This window comes from Eucalyptus grandis, chromosome 7, assembly GCF_016545825.1.
Source record: "Eucalyptus grandis isolate ANBG69807.140 chromosome 7, ASM1654582v1, whole genome shotgun sequence".
NCBI lineage: Eukaryota > Viridiplantae > Streptophyta > Magnoliopsida > Myrtales > Myrtaceae > Eucalyptus > Eucalyptus grandis.
In genome coordinates, this window is record NC_052618.1 from 27,734,542 (window position 1) to 27,752,320 (window position 17,779).

General features: G+C 39.3%; 2 protein-coding genes and 1 pseudogene across 2 annotated transcripts; 2 read left to right on the forward strand and 1 right to left on the reverse strand.

Annotated features, from left to right (window-relative positions):
- The first annotated feature begins 2,778 nt into the window (after positions 1–2,778).
- On the forward strand, positions 2,779–4,722 carry LOC104425991 (dCTP pyrophosphatase 1). The gene is made up of 3 exons (XM_010038886.3): positions 2,779–2,788; positions 3,594–3,790; positions 4,047–4,722. Exons 1-3 carry the CDS (start codon positions 2,779–2,781, stop codon positions 4,269–4,271), a joined length of 432 nt encoding a protein of 143 aa, XP_010037188.2. The 3' UTR covers positions 4,272–4,722.
- A 3,377-nt stretch (positions 4,723–8,099) lies between these two features.
- Positions 8,100–10,197, reverse strand: LOC120296024 (transcription factor UNE10-like; the record flags this gene model as incomplete). The annotated part of the gene is made up of 5 exons (XM_039317675.1): positions 8,100–8,263; positions 8,413–8,753; positions 8,858–8,923; positions 9,663–9,761; positions 10,054–10,197. Coding segments are annotated over 4 exons (582 nt in total), but the record flags the coding sequence as incomplete, so codon positions are not given.
- A 3,397-nt stretch (positions 10,198–13,594) lies between these two features.
- LOC120296324 lies at positions 13,595–17,737 on the forward strand (annotated as a pseudogene).
- The last annotated feature ends 42 nt before the right edge of the window (positions 17,738–17,779 follow it).

A 17,779-nucleotide genomic window follows, 5' to 3' on the forward strand; every position in this document is an offset into this window, starting at 1 on the left:
AGACAAGTTTGTCCCGAGTTATAAGACGTAAATCTTTGCTCGTCATTTGCTCATGAAAATAAAGCCCTCGGCTGAATCACATAAATTTCTCACGTTCTCCCTAAAATCTCGATTATGTTATTAATGCTTGTTGATAGCACGAGGTTTTGTTTTAGAGACTCCGTTTGTTGATGATACTACTTGAGTTAACATTCTTCTCTTGAAGAAAAATTATTTGATGGAATATAACATAGCACGTTCTATTTCTCATGCCTCAAATGATGTGGTTGTCGTGTTAAATTCAATGTTATTACCTGCTAAGTCGTCGTGTCTAATCATTGGGGGTTACTTTAGTGGCCATCATTCCCACATAGGAAAGGAGAGGTGATGAGTTCAATTCTTCATTTTCTCAAAATGGCTATAACCGTAGACGCTTTCGATCCCAAGGTTTGCAAAGAGGCACAATAAAAGTCTAAGAGTGGGATGAAAGTTAAAATAGGACATACAAAAAAAAAAAAAATCATGGTGTCTTGTGAAGTCTATACATAATGAGCATGTAAAATTGCGAAATTTGCTAATCAAATGTATCCATCTCATTCTCAACCCAATTTTGACAAATCTCATCCCAATGTTATATCTTCCGTAGATGGAATCTTATCTTTCCCATGTTGATCCTAACTTCTCAGAAATCTGTACAGCAAGATACTATTCAGATTTTATGTTAATTCAAATCTTCGCAGCATGTGTCGTGTTCTGTGTGAGGGTTAGCTTCCCTACGTGAGATTTTGTACGCACAATTCGGAATTCGTGCGACGTTTTCCTCCGACCATCAAACTAAAGCATTCGATAATTCACGTGCACACCCGAAGAATGCGTGTTTTTTCCTCATGGCAACATGATGCAGCAATGTTCGGTTGCTTTCATCGCAGCGGGGACGAGTCAGCCGAATTTTGGACTATGTATCCCTCCTGCTGACTACTGCTTTTCCTCTTTGTAGCCAGCCGATTGATGACGAATCGAATATTGCTTGTCGAAACTCCGAAACCTCATACCAAGCACGTTGTTTGCCGAAAGCATGTGGTTCAGCCCCCAAAAAAACGAAAAGAAGAGAAGAAAGGAGAATTTTATTAAGGAATATCCTGAAACTTATTGAACATATTTCACAGAAAAAGTTTTCATTAGTCGAAATGCACATGTTGGTTGCTTTAACAAAAAAACCCACGTCAGAAATTCGGTGCAATTTGGAGTAATTAATATAGCACAGTTGGCCCGAATAACTTATTAACTTAAACTTTTTATTGAAGAGAGATTTAACAAGGTACGTTGATGGGTGAGATTAGAGCTACCGTTTTGGTGATCCCTCATATGGTAGATATGAGGTTTTCATTTGCATCATACGAGTGGCATTAGAATCAAGGGAATATTACTAAACCTATTGCATTAATAACACTTCAATGCTAAACATTTTAATTAGACAAATTTAGTTATAAACATTTTTCACGTTAATACAATTTAGTCCATTAGGCCAATTTATGCTGGAAGTTATTGATGTGGATGTCGACTGCGTCATGTAGGACGACTGACGCTAATGTAAACATTTTTAAATAATTTTTCTGTTTTTTTTTTTTCCTTTGTCCTATGGTTGGTATTGGCATGGTTGCAGGGGAGGGTTGCCCCAACTCGATGACCATTGAAAATTGAAAAAGGGAATTTTTTTTAAAATAGCAAAAAAATTAAAATATATATTTAAAAATATCTACATCAACGCGACTGTCCTACGTGGAATGACTGGCATACACGTTAGTGATTTCCAGTCTAAATTTGAATTGGTACTAATATAAAAATGTTTAAGATTAAATTAGTCAAATTGAATGGTTCATAACTAAATTGATCATAATGCAATATGTTTATGACTTTTTGATACTTTTCCTTAGAACCAATGGTTGGTTGGTGGGCCCCGAATATAATTCCGCGTTTGATGCAATATCTCGAGCAAGAAGTTGCAGTCATCATCACGATTGTTGAGTGCCATCGTGATTGAGCTCTTGAAGAAATCATTAGTGAAGGATCCAACTAAATATGATGATGAACTCATACTTGAGTTTTGTTCTCTCTTGACAATCTTCCTAGACCAATGTAATTGAGCTTTTGTTATGCATCCCGACACTATTTACAAAGCATCAATTCCAAATTTCATCAGAAGATAATTAAATACCTACTAAAAAATATTAAAAAAATAAATAAAAGTGCGCCTACCTGGAAGGATAGGGTCATGAACCCATCGTTGACAAAACACAAAGTAATTCTTGGAGCCCTCTGGGTACTGATGAACAATTGAATATTGAGATTTCGCTGAATCGTCCAGATTGGAATCGCAATTTCCGGCGCGCAGACACCGCCGTGCATGCTATGGCCAATGATGTCCCTCTCTTTTCCTCCACGCCACTTCTCCACAAGAAAGCAATATAATTTGTCTATTGATTTTTCTTTTCTCTCCTTTTCTCTTCGATTATTTTTCATGTAAATTCATGGAAAAACTTAATCTACCGCCGACGCTGCGATAGACAAAACTAGTTAATGATTTGACGCTAAAATCATCCTTGGGACTCACCCCGCACCTAACGAGCTTAGAATTCCTGCAATCCAAGAGGTTTGACACTCGCATGAAGTTTCTCTTCTAATTACACGAAAGAAGGAAAAACACCGTTACGAAAGCTCATCAAAAGTGTAAGTGCAAAGCCAATTAATGATGGATTTGAAAACATTCATCTCAAGCGTGCCGTGCCGTGCCCTTCCGACATGATTGACGGTAATTCGAAGCGATAATCTTTTTAATGTAATCATGGATTAAGGAGGAGGCAATCATTAATCAATTCTTCTCATTTGTTGCTTGTTGCTTGTTGCCGTAAGAATTTGCACGATCCAAGTGCGCTGTCTTGTACATGAAAAGGACTCGGACAAGGAAGGAGATCTCATAGGTAATATCTAGCCAAACGCTAATTTGCTGCCTACATTTTAGGACAAGGAGGATGCAGGTGGGAGTAAGTGACATCAAGTCATGGGAAAGAAAAAGAAGAGATAGACAAAAACCTGTTCTTTCCCGGCGGCCCCCCTTGCACGTGCTCCTCGTTTTTTTTGTCGTTCGACGAGGACACTCAGAAGTGCTTCTCCACTCACCAAAAGGGTTCACCTACGGTGCCCGTGTTATCGTGTTGGGGTCGTGATCTTCCGTGAATGAACTTGTTTTCGTCATGATCCATTACACAGCCAGACTTGATTGATCAGTGGATTTGGACCAAACAATTGATTTTATCTGATCTAAATGTCCCGACTTAAATCTGAATCTAAGACGTAATTTAATGATAGTATGAAAATAAATCTGGTTTGATCGTTAGGAAATTGTCATGTATAGCTATATGGGGTGTATGCATAGTATCATGAGTATTATAATGTCTAAACAAATTTCATTGTAATTACTTTCATGTCATCATAAACAAACAAAGAAAAGCATTTTGTTTGGTTCATAATTTCCAAAAAAAGAAAAAGAAAAAAGAACTCTCTCTCTCCCTTGTTGTCTTTAAATTGGGATGTGCATGGGCCAAGTGAATTTGTAGTGTCTCCTGTAAAGAGAGAAGAGAGAGAGAGAGAGAGAGAGAGAGAGAACAATGGAGAGTCCAAATGGTCAGGAGTTGATCTCAAGAAGAAGCAACAAGGATGTCTCCTCCTAGAGCTGAGAGATAGGTTGGCAGAGTTTGCTGCAGTTAGAGGATGGGATAAATTCCACAGCCCCAGAAATCTTCTCTTGGCATTGGTACACACACACCATACATCAACACATCTCTTAAATTGATGGCGTTTTCTTTGTCGATTCGAGTTTCCAGCTTATCTCCTTCTTTTACATAAGGCGAGTTTGAGATACTTGTTAATTTTTCGCTACCTGCGCTAGTTTATGGAAGAACGCAATGGTTGTAACTGTAGAAGAAAACTTACAAGATCAAAACCCATATCAAGACTACAAGAGTTAATGATAAAACAGGTGACTAACTGATTGGCAATGGATGATGCAGGTGGGGGAGGTGGGAGAGCTATCGGAGATATTCCAGTGGAAAGGGGAAGTGGAGAGAGGGCTCCCCAACTGGAGCTCCAACGACAAGGAACACTTGGAGGAAGAGCTGTCGGATGTGCTGCTCTATCTGGTCCGGTTGGCCGATGTTTGTGGGCTCGACCTCGGCCAAGCTGCTCTCTCCAAACTCATCAAGAATGCTCGCAAGTACCCTGTCGTCAAACCCTAGTCAATGAGCCTTTTCCATAGACAATAAGACAGGGAGAGAGAACGATGGCATCTTTCTTTTTTTTCCCACCCCTTTATGTTAACCCGGAGCGTGAAATCTTGTCGAGTCTATCTGAACCGTCGAATGGTCTATACAGCCGAATTCGACAAAAATCATATTGATGAATAGGAGTGCGTTCGCAAGAGCAGGCAATGAGGTCGCTGTTGGGTTGGGGCCAGGTAGCTTTTTATTTTGTATTTATCGCTGGATGAAGTGATTCTCATGTGGAGTCCGTGGACTTGAGAGGGTCCACAATCTGATGAATGCAACGCGAGTTCATGCTATCGTGAGGTCCAACTCCTTCTGTCGAGTTCTTGAATTGTACTTTTTGAGTTTCATTTGTGGAGTTCGTGGTGTCGTGGAATTGATGAATCCTATCGCACGCGGTAGGGAAAAGACAGCATTTGAGGAAGTTTCTTATGTCCTTGCAAAGATGTAGCTCATTACAAATGGAAATATGCAAACAACTTCAAATGTAGCAATGATCTTATCATTCGTACCACCACGTGTTTATCTAAATAAATCAAAAACTCTTGTGACATGAATGCGTACTGAATTAACATTTATAGGACTGTCTAACAATAACATTCACAAACGGGGAGAATCTATTAGTGCCATGTTATGTACGACGCTCACTTTGCATGCAAAAGCTTTCCGCGGATCACTTAAGTCAAAAAATTTTGAAAACGATCATTTCAAATAAACGCCGATTGGGTTGGCCGGAAATTGACATAGCAGTATTTTATTAATTTTTTACGCCGATGTGGCTTGCCGGAGAGTACAATCACATGTAAACAACAAAAACGACGTCGGCTAAACTTGGTGTTTTCCCCAAAGTCGAAATCCTAAATCCCCAAATCAAAAGAGAGAGAGAGAAGGCATGGCAGAATAATCTTCTTCCCGAACAACACCAGCACCAGCCACTCTATGAGTAGAACCCGATTCACCATTTCCATCTGTGCTCTCCTTGTTTCCCTCACTCTTTGTCTTCTCTCTCTGCACCTTCGACCCCCTTCTTCCTTCTCCTCCTCCGCCCTCGCCTCCTATTTTCCATCGCTTCTTGCCCAAGAAACAACCTCAGTCTCTCCTTGCTCACCTAGTTGAGCAACTACGACATAGGCCGAGCGACGGTGGCCGAGTAAGTTAGGTCGGCGAGGATTGAACAAAAAAAACCCTAATTTCAATCCCAAATGAGCTGTGCGACGTCGTTTTTGTGAGGCCATCAACATCTGATGGCAAAATGACATCGTTTTCTTAAGGAGGACCGAAAAATGACGTCGTTTAAAAGGCTCATCGATTTTTTTTTTAAATAGAAAAGTCACGTAATTATTTTGGTTGGAATTTTTCGATGGCACCAAAGTGATCGTTTTTTTCTCCGATTTGGCACTTAAATGATCCGATCCGAAACTTTTGACACCAAAATGAGCGTCATACACAACTTATGGCACTAATAGTGTGCTTCTCCCTCACGAACGAGATCTACCCCCTAATCTCAAAATAATTTTATTTTTTTAAAAAAAGAAAAAGAAAAATCTTACTTGTTGAACAAATCATAAGTCATTTAACAACTACAGGTGAATGGTTCTAGATTTCGTACAAGTTTTATCTAGAACCTGAAACCTATCCGTTAAAATAGGTTCCTCATTTTTTTGACCTTAGAACCTACCATGTCACATGTTTTAAGGTCGATTCCAAGGTCTAACCAGTTCCACCTATATTATTATTTAAATGATTACAATTCACTAATCATAACTTATATTTAAACACATGATTAATATAAATGTTAATAAAGTAAAAATTTTAGTCATAAAATGAAAACTTGAGCTAGTACTTCTAGATTATACATTCATCATCAAATGGTACGGAATATCGGAGGATTATATAGAGATATGAACCAAGAAAATATTAAAATTTGTTCAGATTTTCAACTCCAAATTCTTACAACTAAAAGCCTAGAACCTACCCGTTGAAATAAGTTCTTCATTTTTTGGAACTTGGAACTTATTCCATATACCTTAAAACCTAAAACCAATAAATTCTTACCGATCCAATCCTCAGGTTCCAAATTTTATTCCGGAAATTATGTTCACGCTTATCAATGGCAAGCAACATACAACAAATCAACGGGTCAAAGCTTTTTTTCCGTACGAACACTGTGCATCAGAATTTGGGTAGCTGACAAGATCCGATGTTACAACTAAATGGAGAGAGTCTCGATAATTTTAATCAAGATCCAATACCGGGTAATTGCGGAAGCCATGTGGTCAGTGGAGTTGATGATTGGCACGCATTGTCAGAACTCCCAATCGGTGGGGATCGATGCTTGTGGACGATCCCTTCAGGTGGCTTTGAGTGGCGAGCGGACTAATTGCAAATTTCGTGAGGGCCGGAAGGGGGCAACGCTGCCAATGATGACCTCGGTGGAACTTGGTGTCGTCCGACCAAAACTGTTGGATTCTATCGTTCCATCCAATGTCCCCTACACCGCCCCCGCAACATCGCCACCTGTTGAGCCTTATACTTCAAAAGAAAGTCGTTCCATTTCCACTCTAATCTTGTCCACTTTAATAGAATGTACAAGTGGATAAAACTTACGCGACATTCAAATCACGTGTCACATTTTCGCTCGAGCTTTATTTAACAAGTTGCTTTCAATGGTACAAATCTTTAATTATTAAAATCCGTTGTGTATATACATGGTCGATTCTATTTTGCATTTTTGACGGATATCTTATTGTTTTGCACATATTATTTATGCATACGTAGATTTTATTTTACACTTCAGTAGCTCTCTAATTCTAAAGCATATGTTGTTTACGGTAGTATTTAATTCTAAATTTGCACTTGAGCATGTTGATTTTTAAGATCAATTTTGCATATCTCTGTTAATATTTCGAATGAATATGATATGTTTTTAAAAGAGTTTAACAATATGGGGTTACCCATTATAGAAATGTTATTAAAAGGTTAAAAAAAGAGAGCACATTTTTAGAGTGTTCATCACATGACTGTATATATTTTCAAAATAAGGTATAACTAAGTATAGCATAAGTGATCAATTTCACAATGAAATGCGCCCAATATCCAGTTTGATAAGATTTTTTGTCATATTTCACAAGTAAATCATATTAATAAATAGGTAAAAAGAAATTACATAAAGTGATAGCCCAAATTTAACGAACTAATAGAAATAACTAAGAAAACCTTGGTTAGCAAAGATTGGTAAAAGAATAAATAAAATTTTGATGTAATATTTAAACTATAAAAATAATAGATAATTAAATAAGATTATCAATAATTGATTTGCATTTTACCTGAAAATCTAGTGACTAGTAACCTTTTACAAATATAGGTTTTTAACATTGATCAACTCTTTTGTAAATTTACCTACACGAAAAAAAATCAATTCTCTCTTTTGACAATACAACAGAATCAACATCCTGACATTCTCTCTCACATGCATGCTTTCGCTATAACTAAAGAAAACCTAAATCATGCAAACACACCTAACGGATAGATACAGGTATATATTAGAAGAAATTGCAAATTCAATCAGTCAAATTTACGAAGGGGAGATGCAGAATCGAGGAAATTGTATTAGCTTAAATAGCGTACACAGGTTTCTACTTGAAAAGAAAAGTTCATTAGAAGTACAGATAGGTATTAGCTTAAAACCTATATATACTTTTCTTAACTAGAATCTGAACCACAAACATCATATGAAATGCAACGTACAGACTGAAATCTCCAGTGATTAAGTATGCTCGGCTCGACGAGTTCTTTTAGAAGGATTCTTCTAATTTTTCCCTTTATTCTCACCTTATTATTTGAAAAGAAAAAGTTCATTCTCCTTCCGCACGGTTCGACCGCGAAGGGCGGCACGCCTGAGCTGTTTGATGGGCCTGTTGCCGATGGAGCGTGGCCATCTTGTTGAAGTGTTCCATGTTCATATTCTACAGCAAGTATGAATAGTTACATCCCAAGCATAATCGATACAATGTTAGTGCTAGCATATGGACTAGTCCCATCTCTTCATTACTTGATAAACTCAATTTGACATTAAAGATTACATGAATCGAATTCGACACTATGCATCACTTACTTGTGCGAGATAGGCACAATAAGGGTCCGGCATGGGCAGCACCGGAGCGTTGCTCCTGCCCTCCGGATTCACTTGAGCTTGGAAGGTGCAGCCACAAGTGGGGGCACCATGTAGGCCTGTGGCATGAACGCGGCTGCCGCGTGCGCCATGGGATTGACGTCGAGCATTCCGAGCCCGACCCCAGCTGTGCGCCGCGAGGACATCTGGAGTTGCTGGTGCTGCATCGCCAAGTTGGGCAGGATCATCTGGGGCATGTTGTTGCGGAGGCTCATCATCTGGACTTGCGCCTGGAGTTGCTTCAAGTACTCTATCACCTCGTCCAGCATCGAAGCCTTATCGGTCTGCATGTTTCATTTCAACACGTTTATGTCATGCGTCAGAGGTAAACAATATGTTTTCTGCATGAAAATTTCTTTGCGGAGCACTTTGCAGAGATTTTTCTCACCTTGCTTGCTTTGGGCACCAACCTCTGCAGGGCCTTCATCTTCTGGTTTATCCTATCTCTACGTCGCTGCAATGACCATATTTATAAGTTGCATCAGGAAAAGAAAAGGGAAAATGAGAGAACATCTTCTTCATTTTTCCCCTTAGCTGATTGTTTTTAATCTAGCTTACTCGAACGCATACTTGGTTTGCTCACTAGGATAAAGCATGAGGAGAAGCTTCCTTATGTACCCTCGGGGCGAGAAATTATTTAGCGAGTATGTTGCAACATGCATCATAAATCTAAATCGCCTGACGGGATTCCCATGAGACCCATCCAATCTGTTGATACCATAATTTTAGTATGCATTAGATGTTCGCAAATACTTTCTTATTCCTTTGAAATCACGACTCATAAACCTACGAACGGAATATCTTACTTTAATCACATAGGACTCCTTTACAAGTGAAGAGAAGTCAGTGTATTGTTTATAAACCATATGGACCATAAATTGAGCGGGTCCCATCGTGAGACTCGCATCATTAGCAATGAAGATGAGCTTGACTTATGTGGTCTGTAAACCGTGCAATAATTTTTTTAGGAAAGACTTGTTCCATTAGATCAAGTCGATCATATTTTAAGAATTCATGAGATTCACGGCAAATTCTATTAAAAAAATATAGATTTTATGACTCCTTGAATTAGATTCAACGTATGGAATCGACTTGATCTACTTGTTCAGATGTATTATACACACATGACTACTCAAGCGTGGAAAAATAGAAGGGTTGATATGAGAAGAGAGATCTGGGCTTATATCTAGTACCCGCTCTGAGAGATTATGAATCGTAGAAGCTCTACTTCTCCTGGTTGATTGTGGAGGGCCAATTTCACCTTTGTCCTCATCATCTTCATCTAGATTTTCCTGTGAAAGCATCAACCATAACATGCGATTAATCACTTTATCAAACAAGGCTAATGTTTCCTTAAGCAAATCGAATTTCTTGAATTCAACTTCATATATTTATAGGAATTCTTATGTTTAGGGTTCATATCGACTTTTAAATCAAGTGGGTCTCGCATAACATCTATTAACCTATCCAACAACATGACGAAGATTCGACAAACATGATTACCCCGTCCGTTCGGGTGGCTCTTTTATCGAATTAAGTAAATGTCTGCAATGCGTGTTCTGTGACTAAGGAGAACTCATGTACCGATTCGCCGTGGGAAGCCGAGTCGTCATCATCCGTGGTTTTGTTCTTGAAGCTCACGGGAGATTCAAAGGAAGCCCACGTCGTCATCGTCGCGTCATCGTCCCGGCAAATCGTCGCGCTGGCGCTACCACATATGCTGCTGCGTTCCCTCTAGTGGTACACCTTCCGACGCCATTGCCCAAGTTCTTCTTCTCACAACAGGGACGGGCTCAGAGTCCGACCGCTTCCTCTTCTTGATCAAGTGATTGTTCACCGGACATTGCTGCCCGGCATGGCTCTTGTCCAATATGCCGCCCGCTGATGACGATAGTCTCACGCGATGCAGTGACGATGGTGAGCGTTGGTCGTGTCGGGGAGATGGTGGGTTCTTCTTGTGACACGTGGCCTGGTGGACGATGGACTCTAGAGTGTCACTGCCTCCCAACGGGGCTTCAGTAGGCCGTGGCCATGCATGGCTAGCTGCCCATTCTCCCATGTCAGCTCTGCTACTCCATGATTTGACCTGGCAATGCATGTTGAAGCTCTTCCTATTCATTAGTCTCTCTTTTGGGAGCTACAAAGCAACGGATCCCATGGAATTGATGCATGTGCATGTTTATGGATCAACATTATAAAGATGGTTTCATACAAAAAAAAAAAAAAAAACGAGATGGATTTCTCCGTGAGAAAAGTTAAAGAGATATGTACACATATCAATTGACGTGTGAACATAAGCATATCAAGAAAAGTAGCGGAAGAATGTCGTGACGAAGCCGTGAATTAAGACAGGAAGAGATGAGACTCATCAAGATGGTAGATGTTAAAGAAATTAGAAGGAATGAAGAGAATGTTGCATTACATGGAAGGAAGAGAAGAAGAAGAATAGTGAGGTTGAGGATGATGATGGGGATGAATCTGGGGGATCTGCACGTGAGTGGATCTATTACTCCCTCTCCTCCTTCGACTTGTTCTTGTCTTTGTTGCCTCAGATTCCAATCTGCTGCTGCGCAATGACTCATCTCTCTCTCTCTCTCTCTCTTCTCTGATCTGTGAGAACAGGAAGTCTAGGAAAAGATTTTTAAGTTGGGATTCCCAAGTGCTGTTTCCTTATCCATGGGGTCCCTTTTTTTCGGTGTAGTGACTTGGGCTTGAAAGTGATTTTTCGCCACAAATTATAGGACATGCAAGAAAATGAAAAAGAAGAAGAAGAATAATTAGAAGAAAACTTATTTATAATTGGTGGCTAGAGAAATGGTCCATGAGGGTACAGATATGCTTTGGTTGATGTACCATGGACGACAATAACATTGGATATAGCCACAACTAAATTGCAATTGCATCGTGTTATGAAATGATATCTTATGTTAAAAGTTGTAGCACCTCAAAATTGGGTGAGACAGCTTCTTAAAAGTTGCTATAAATTACAGTTATTTCGAATGTGAACTCATGATTTGCGTTGTAGATAGAAGCAGTCTGTAAGTAGGATTGATTTTTTAGTGTCCGTATCTTCTCTAGGAATGTTGTGATTGATGTGGTCATGTGCAATCATGAAACTGTGTGGTTGTTGATGGAATTGAGAGAGAGCGGAAAGTATGCCCAAGATGAGGAGAGGAAGACATTGACATGGCATTGATTGGTATCATTCTGAGCAGAGAGCATGAGTGGTGGTCTCGATGTTGAGCTGATCTGCCCTCCTTGACATTAATACATTCCCATCCCCAAAGCATATGACAACCTCAAGATCAGATCCACCATAGTTGGTTCAGGTCCACATTTCCTAGTCAATTTTTTTTTTTGGTACACACCTAACTGGGTTTGTCATTTATGATCTTGAGAAATTCTGAAAAGAGTTTAAACCTGCATCGAAAATGACATACAGAAAAATACTAACAAAAAAAAGCTTAGACCGTCGCATCGAACAAGATGCCAAAAATCATAGTTTTTGTTTTATTGTGATTGTATCTACACCTTAATTGAAGAATCAAACAATTGATATTGTCATATATTGTAAATACAGATTTTCGATGTCTCAATAATTTGTTATTGATGAGATTCATCTATTGCTTGCATGTTTTAAGTACCAATCACCGGAGTTTCAACATTTGTTAACAACTAATGTTATAGACATTATCTAGGGTTGGGAACGCGTGATAGATGGAAGATCATAATGTGTCGTGTTTTCTAAATACAATAGTTTACTAACATGGTATGCTCTACTGCGTTAAATATAATGTAATGTAGAGCGTTTTCAATCATTTTGGTAGTCAAGTGATTGAGACAATCTATCAAGTTTCTTCTCAGCCAGACAAAGTGTCTGCATGTCCAACGAACACGTAGCGACCGCCCCTCCATGCCGCGTGGAGACTGTCCATTGATCTAGGGCTGGTCCTATGTGGCCACCACGTGTCAACATCAGTCAATTTTTCTTCGATCGCTGCGAACGCACGGATACGCCAATGACCTCTTTTCTCCTATCTTCGAGGTACGGTGTCGGCAAAAGCCTTAGGCCGTCTTGGGCTTGGGCTTGGGCTTGGGCTTGGGCTTGAACTTGGCCTCCTTGGGCTTGGGATCATTTGATTGCAATTTGTTGGCCCACTCAATAATCGGTCCACACGATCATTCAATTGCGCCTTGCATGACAATGGACTACTACTTATTATTATTATCATTATTCATTTTCAACTAATCACTATTAAATTATACTCAATAATAGAAACGTATAAAATATTTGAGGCCAACCTATAGAACGACAATAAAGTACAGAACCGCAATACACAAACAATGCATGCCAACAATAAATTTCACATGATTGGAATGATCTTCTTCAACTCGCCTACACAATAAGCATAGCAATTACTCGTGATACATATTTCCTGTTCACATATGAGTTTCAAAACAATTAAACTCTAAGCAATGGGAAATATTATCTAAATTATAGATATTGAGGACAAGTTAATTGAGTTTATGTGCAACCATGTTTATGTTAGAATTCACTTATGCTTGAAACTTAAAATTCACCTAACAAAAATGGGAATTAGCAAAATAAAGTGCCAAAAAATGAAAAACTAAAAGAAAAGTTAAAATTGGATGCATCATATAGTAATTTTAGGATCTTTTTTTTGAAGCAATAAAAATAAGGGAGTAGGTAAAAGAAATTCTATTTAATAAATGATAGCATTTAAAGCCGCCCAAAACTTGCCATGGATTTTCAAACGATCAAGATATTCTTCATAATTTGGTGAAGATTTTGAAAGATCATCAGCTCAAAAACCAGAGGAGCAACCGCCCCGTGGCAAGAGGAAAGGACAAAGCCTGGTTTCTCCCTTCAACTATTGCAAAAGAGAAAAAAAGCGACGAAAGAAGACAAATTATGCTTGAACTCGAGGTGAAGCAAACATGAGGATGCTTCGTGGGACAAATCCGGCCAATTCGATGCCGACCCACTTCACAGGGCGAGGTTCTCATGTCATTTCAAGGCCACAGAAGCATCGGGATCACCGAAAAAACGCTCCTTTACAGCGGGCACACCCCTCTGATCACTTTATATATGAAGACTCCAGCAACCAGTAACTAGTAAGCTCCTGTCTGATGGCAATTTCTTCACTTGATTTACGGCCAGTGGTCTCTGTCTGAGTCGATTTCTTCACTGGGTTTCTCTTAAACCGTCTCTTGTATGTGTTTGGCTCTGACTCCGTTATGTCCTGTTTTCGGTTCAGCGTGTGCAAGTGGTTTGATGGGGAAGTGGGGTTTGGTGGGTGTTTGATTTCGTATGTTAGTTGCTATGTATCTGTCATGACCTTGATGAGGTGTGACTCTTTTGGCTCAAGTGGCTCAAGTACTTAGTAGCATTTGCACGGCTGAATCATGAATCTTGATTTTGAAGCTTCGTCGACTTTTCATTTGCCTGTTGCTGGTAGCAAACTTGTAGTGGCGTTTCTTCTACTTTTGGTCTCCTTACCAGATGCAATCATTGACTCCCATTTCTGTTGGTATTTCCTAAATTTGCACTTCATAACATCCTAGATGTTCTTTTCCATAGTTGCTGTCTGCTAGTTGTTCAATCTGCATCTTGGATCTTCTTTAGGAAACCATTATTGCAATTGTCTAGAGTAATGTAATTTTCTGATGTGAATTCTTTCTATTCTAAAACTGAATGCACCTGTTGGTCTGTGCATTTATGTGCTGTTACTGAAGAAGTTTTTGTTTTTCAAAGTCTGCAGAAAGTTCTGAACTTTGTCCTGCAATTGCTCATTCTTGAATTTCTTTATCAGCTGGAAGATTAGAAAATCACGTCTTCGTGGACCATTCTGTCTTGCCTGGTCAGGGGTCAAAAGAACATCAACTAATCTGTCTGTGTTAGTATCTTTAAACTTTGAAAACTAGGCAAATTGCAGCATGTTGACATATTATAATCTGCTGTGTTTCCTTCTATTGCAGTTTATCAGGTAAATTTGTTCCGCAAGTGAGATATCCCTACACATCCCAGCTAATGGGAGTGTTCTGCCTCTCCTTGTTTGTCTTGTTATCTTATCTGTCCCCCGGTTTTGCTCAAAAAGTTGCATATTCTAAACTAATTGTGGATGGTAGCAATACCGTAGCCCAAACTGATGACAATTTCATCTGTGCAACTCTTGACTGGTGGCCTCATGACAAGTGTAACTACAACATGTGTCCATGGGGATACATCTGTGATAAATCTGGTGAGAATCTGGAAGTTCTTTTGTCGTGGGGTTTCAATTGTCACACTAAAGTTTTTAATCCATTCGAGTCGCTTTTGATGTTTTTCAGAACTTATCTCATCCTGTTCTTGGGAATGCAATCCAAGGTTAGTCTGTTTGCAAAGCTTATAGGATTTATTAAGCTATGTGATTGTCTCTAAAGTTAGGCATGGTAGGATGAAACGCCTAAATCACCTCTAAGAATTGCACTGTTCAAATATTTCCACTCACAGAGTGTGATGGACATTATGTTTGTTGAGGAGGTCGTCTAATGCTTACCATTGCTAATTCATCATGTGGCGTGATAGCTTTTAAGAGATTGAGGATAAGGATTGGCGGCTCTTTGCAAGATCAAGTGCTTTATGATATCGGAAAAGTTGAAGTATCCGTGCCATCCATTTGGAAAAGAGAAAGGCGGCCTGTTTGGCTTTTCTACAGGATGTTTACGGATGAACAGATGGGACGAATTGAACCATTTATTCAGCAGAACAGGGTAAGCTTCAATTGGACTGCTCCTTAATGGGCTAAATTAGCACAATTTCTTGTTATGCTTATACTTGCTGCAAGATCCTGGGGCTGTGCAAAACTTAATCTGAATTTGGGAGAAGTAAACCTTCAACTTATGCTTTTTTATTTGGTTATTCCTTAAGTTTCTTTATTGCTTTGTCAATGAAGCATGGGTGTCACAATGATATATGAATATTCTGGTTTTAGGGCCCTAGTGACTTTTGGCCTGAATGCACTATATGGACGGCACCAGATCAAGAAGGGTGTCTGGGGAGGAGATTGGGACTTCAGTAATGCATACGAGCTCATAAATTACACATCTGCAAAGAAATACCCAATAGATGCATGGGAATTCGGTATGCACTGTGCTTAAAAATTTCCTGTTCCATATGAATATGCCTCACCTCCATGATTCTATCTGCTCGAAGGAAATGAGCTTAGTGGAAGTGGAATTGGAGCAAGTGTTGGGGTTGAACAATATGGAAAAGACTTGGTATCCCTCAAAGCCATTGTCAGTGAAGTGTACAAGAATGCTCGTTCAAAACCTTCCCTTGTAGCACCAGGGGGTTCTTTGATCAGGATTGGTACAGGAAGCTTCTGCAGGTTCGGGTTCCGGCGTGATCAACGCCATGACACATCATATTTACAATCTGGGACCAGGTTTTGTACTGATGCTGAGCTATTTGACTGAATTTGTCGTTTTATTCTAATATGATTGAACCTGCAGATCATGTAAAGATTCAGTAGGTTGTGCTTATCTGAATTTTTCTGATATCTTCTGATAGCCAATCTATTGAACGACTCAATTCTTTCTGTTAAATGGAAGAGAAATTTTGGAGAATCTTCTAAAAATTCTCTCTCCTCAAATATTCTCCTGAATTCGGTGTGCATGTCACTGGAGCTGGACTTGATCCTCTTAAGATGATCTGATAGCTGGTCTTCTCCCATTTTCAGGTTCCGATCCCAATCTTGTGAGTAAGATTTTAAATCCTAATTACTTGAGTCAGATATCCAAAACATTCAGCAATGTTAGACAAACTATTCAAGAAAATGGTCCTTTGGGCCTCTCCTTTGGTCGGTGAATCTGGCGGAGCTTACAACAGTGGTGGTCAGCATGTGTCGGACACATTCGTAAATAGTTTTTGGTAATCTTGTGACACCCTTAGTGTAAAGTCCTCATTTGATCAACTTCTTCGATCTTCTCAGTCAAGCATGAATAACATGTGATATTAAAGAGCATGTGCCATTCCTTTGTTATGTGACATAGGTACTTAGATCAGCTTGGCATGGCATCCAAGTATGGTACCAAAGTATACTGCCGGCAGACTTTGATCGGAGGAAACTATGGACTCCTCGACACATCAACATTTGAGCCCAACCCTGATTACTACAGGCAAGTACATGTTGAGAGTGTCTCAACCTTCATTATCTAACAATGAATGAGAAAAGATTATCCACCTTTGTTTTGCTTGTTCCTTGGAACACTAATAGTGTATGACAATTCTGAACAGTGCACTCTTGTGGCATCAGCTCATGGGGAAGGGCGTTCTTGCCATTGACAGATGCATCCTCATTTTTACGTTACTATGCTCACTGTTCAAAAGGGAGGGTAAGGCTTCTTCACACTTTAGTTTGTTCAAGTCAAGTAAGAATGTAAAGACAATTTTCGATCAATTTGATAGCTCTTCCTGGTTATCAAGATATAATTAGATTTTACCCGTCTCTGTGCAGTACTGAAATGTTTGAAAATAAAAATGTCCCAGGATAGTATGCTTATGCTGTGAGGTTAAGCTTTATCTAGGACGGTAGAAGTTTTGTCATGAAGCATTTGTTTTTTGAAATGGAAAAGTTAATTTTTTCATCAAAGACTTTAGAGCAATGTAAAGATCGATGTAGCTGAATATATGCCGTCGGGGCAATTATAGAGTAAACAGCTGTATTTACGTATCTGTCAGTCCCTGACCCTTTTGGATACTTTGGTACACAGGAAGGCATTACCTTACTCCTGATCAATTTCAGCAACATAACTTCCTTTTCTATCAGTGTACGGAATAGCAAAAACTACAGATTGCATATTGAACGATCGATTAGCAAAGAGAGCATCTTCATTCGCCGGTTGAAGGAAACGGGATCATTTGTTGGGTTGGGATCATCAGATGGACAGTTGTTCAGAGAAGAGTACCATTTGACTCCTAAGGACGGAGTCCTTCAAAGCAAAATCACGTTGCTAAATGGAACTCCATTGAGCTATAAAAGATAGAAATCCCAGATTTGAAGCCTGCCCGTGTCGACGTAGATACACCTTTAACCATTGCTCCTTTGTCTATTAAGTTTGTAGTTTCCCCAATTTCGACGCTCCAGTTTGTGCTTAATTTGTTGTTTCTGAATACCGAAAATGGCATAGATGTATTATATGTTATAATTGTAAAAAGTATGGTTGGTGGCTTCCATTATATTAACTCGTGCTGGCTTCTCTTGTATGTTACCTGACCAACCGATAACTATCGAAGATTACGAGAACA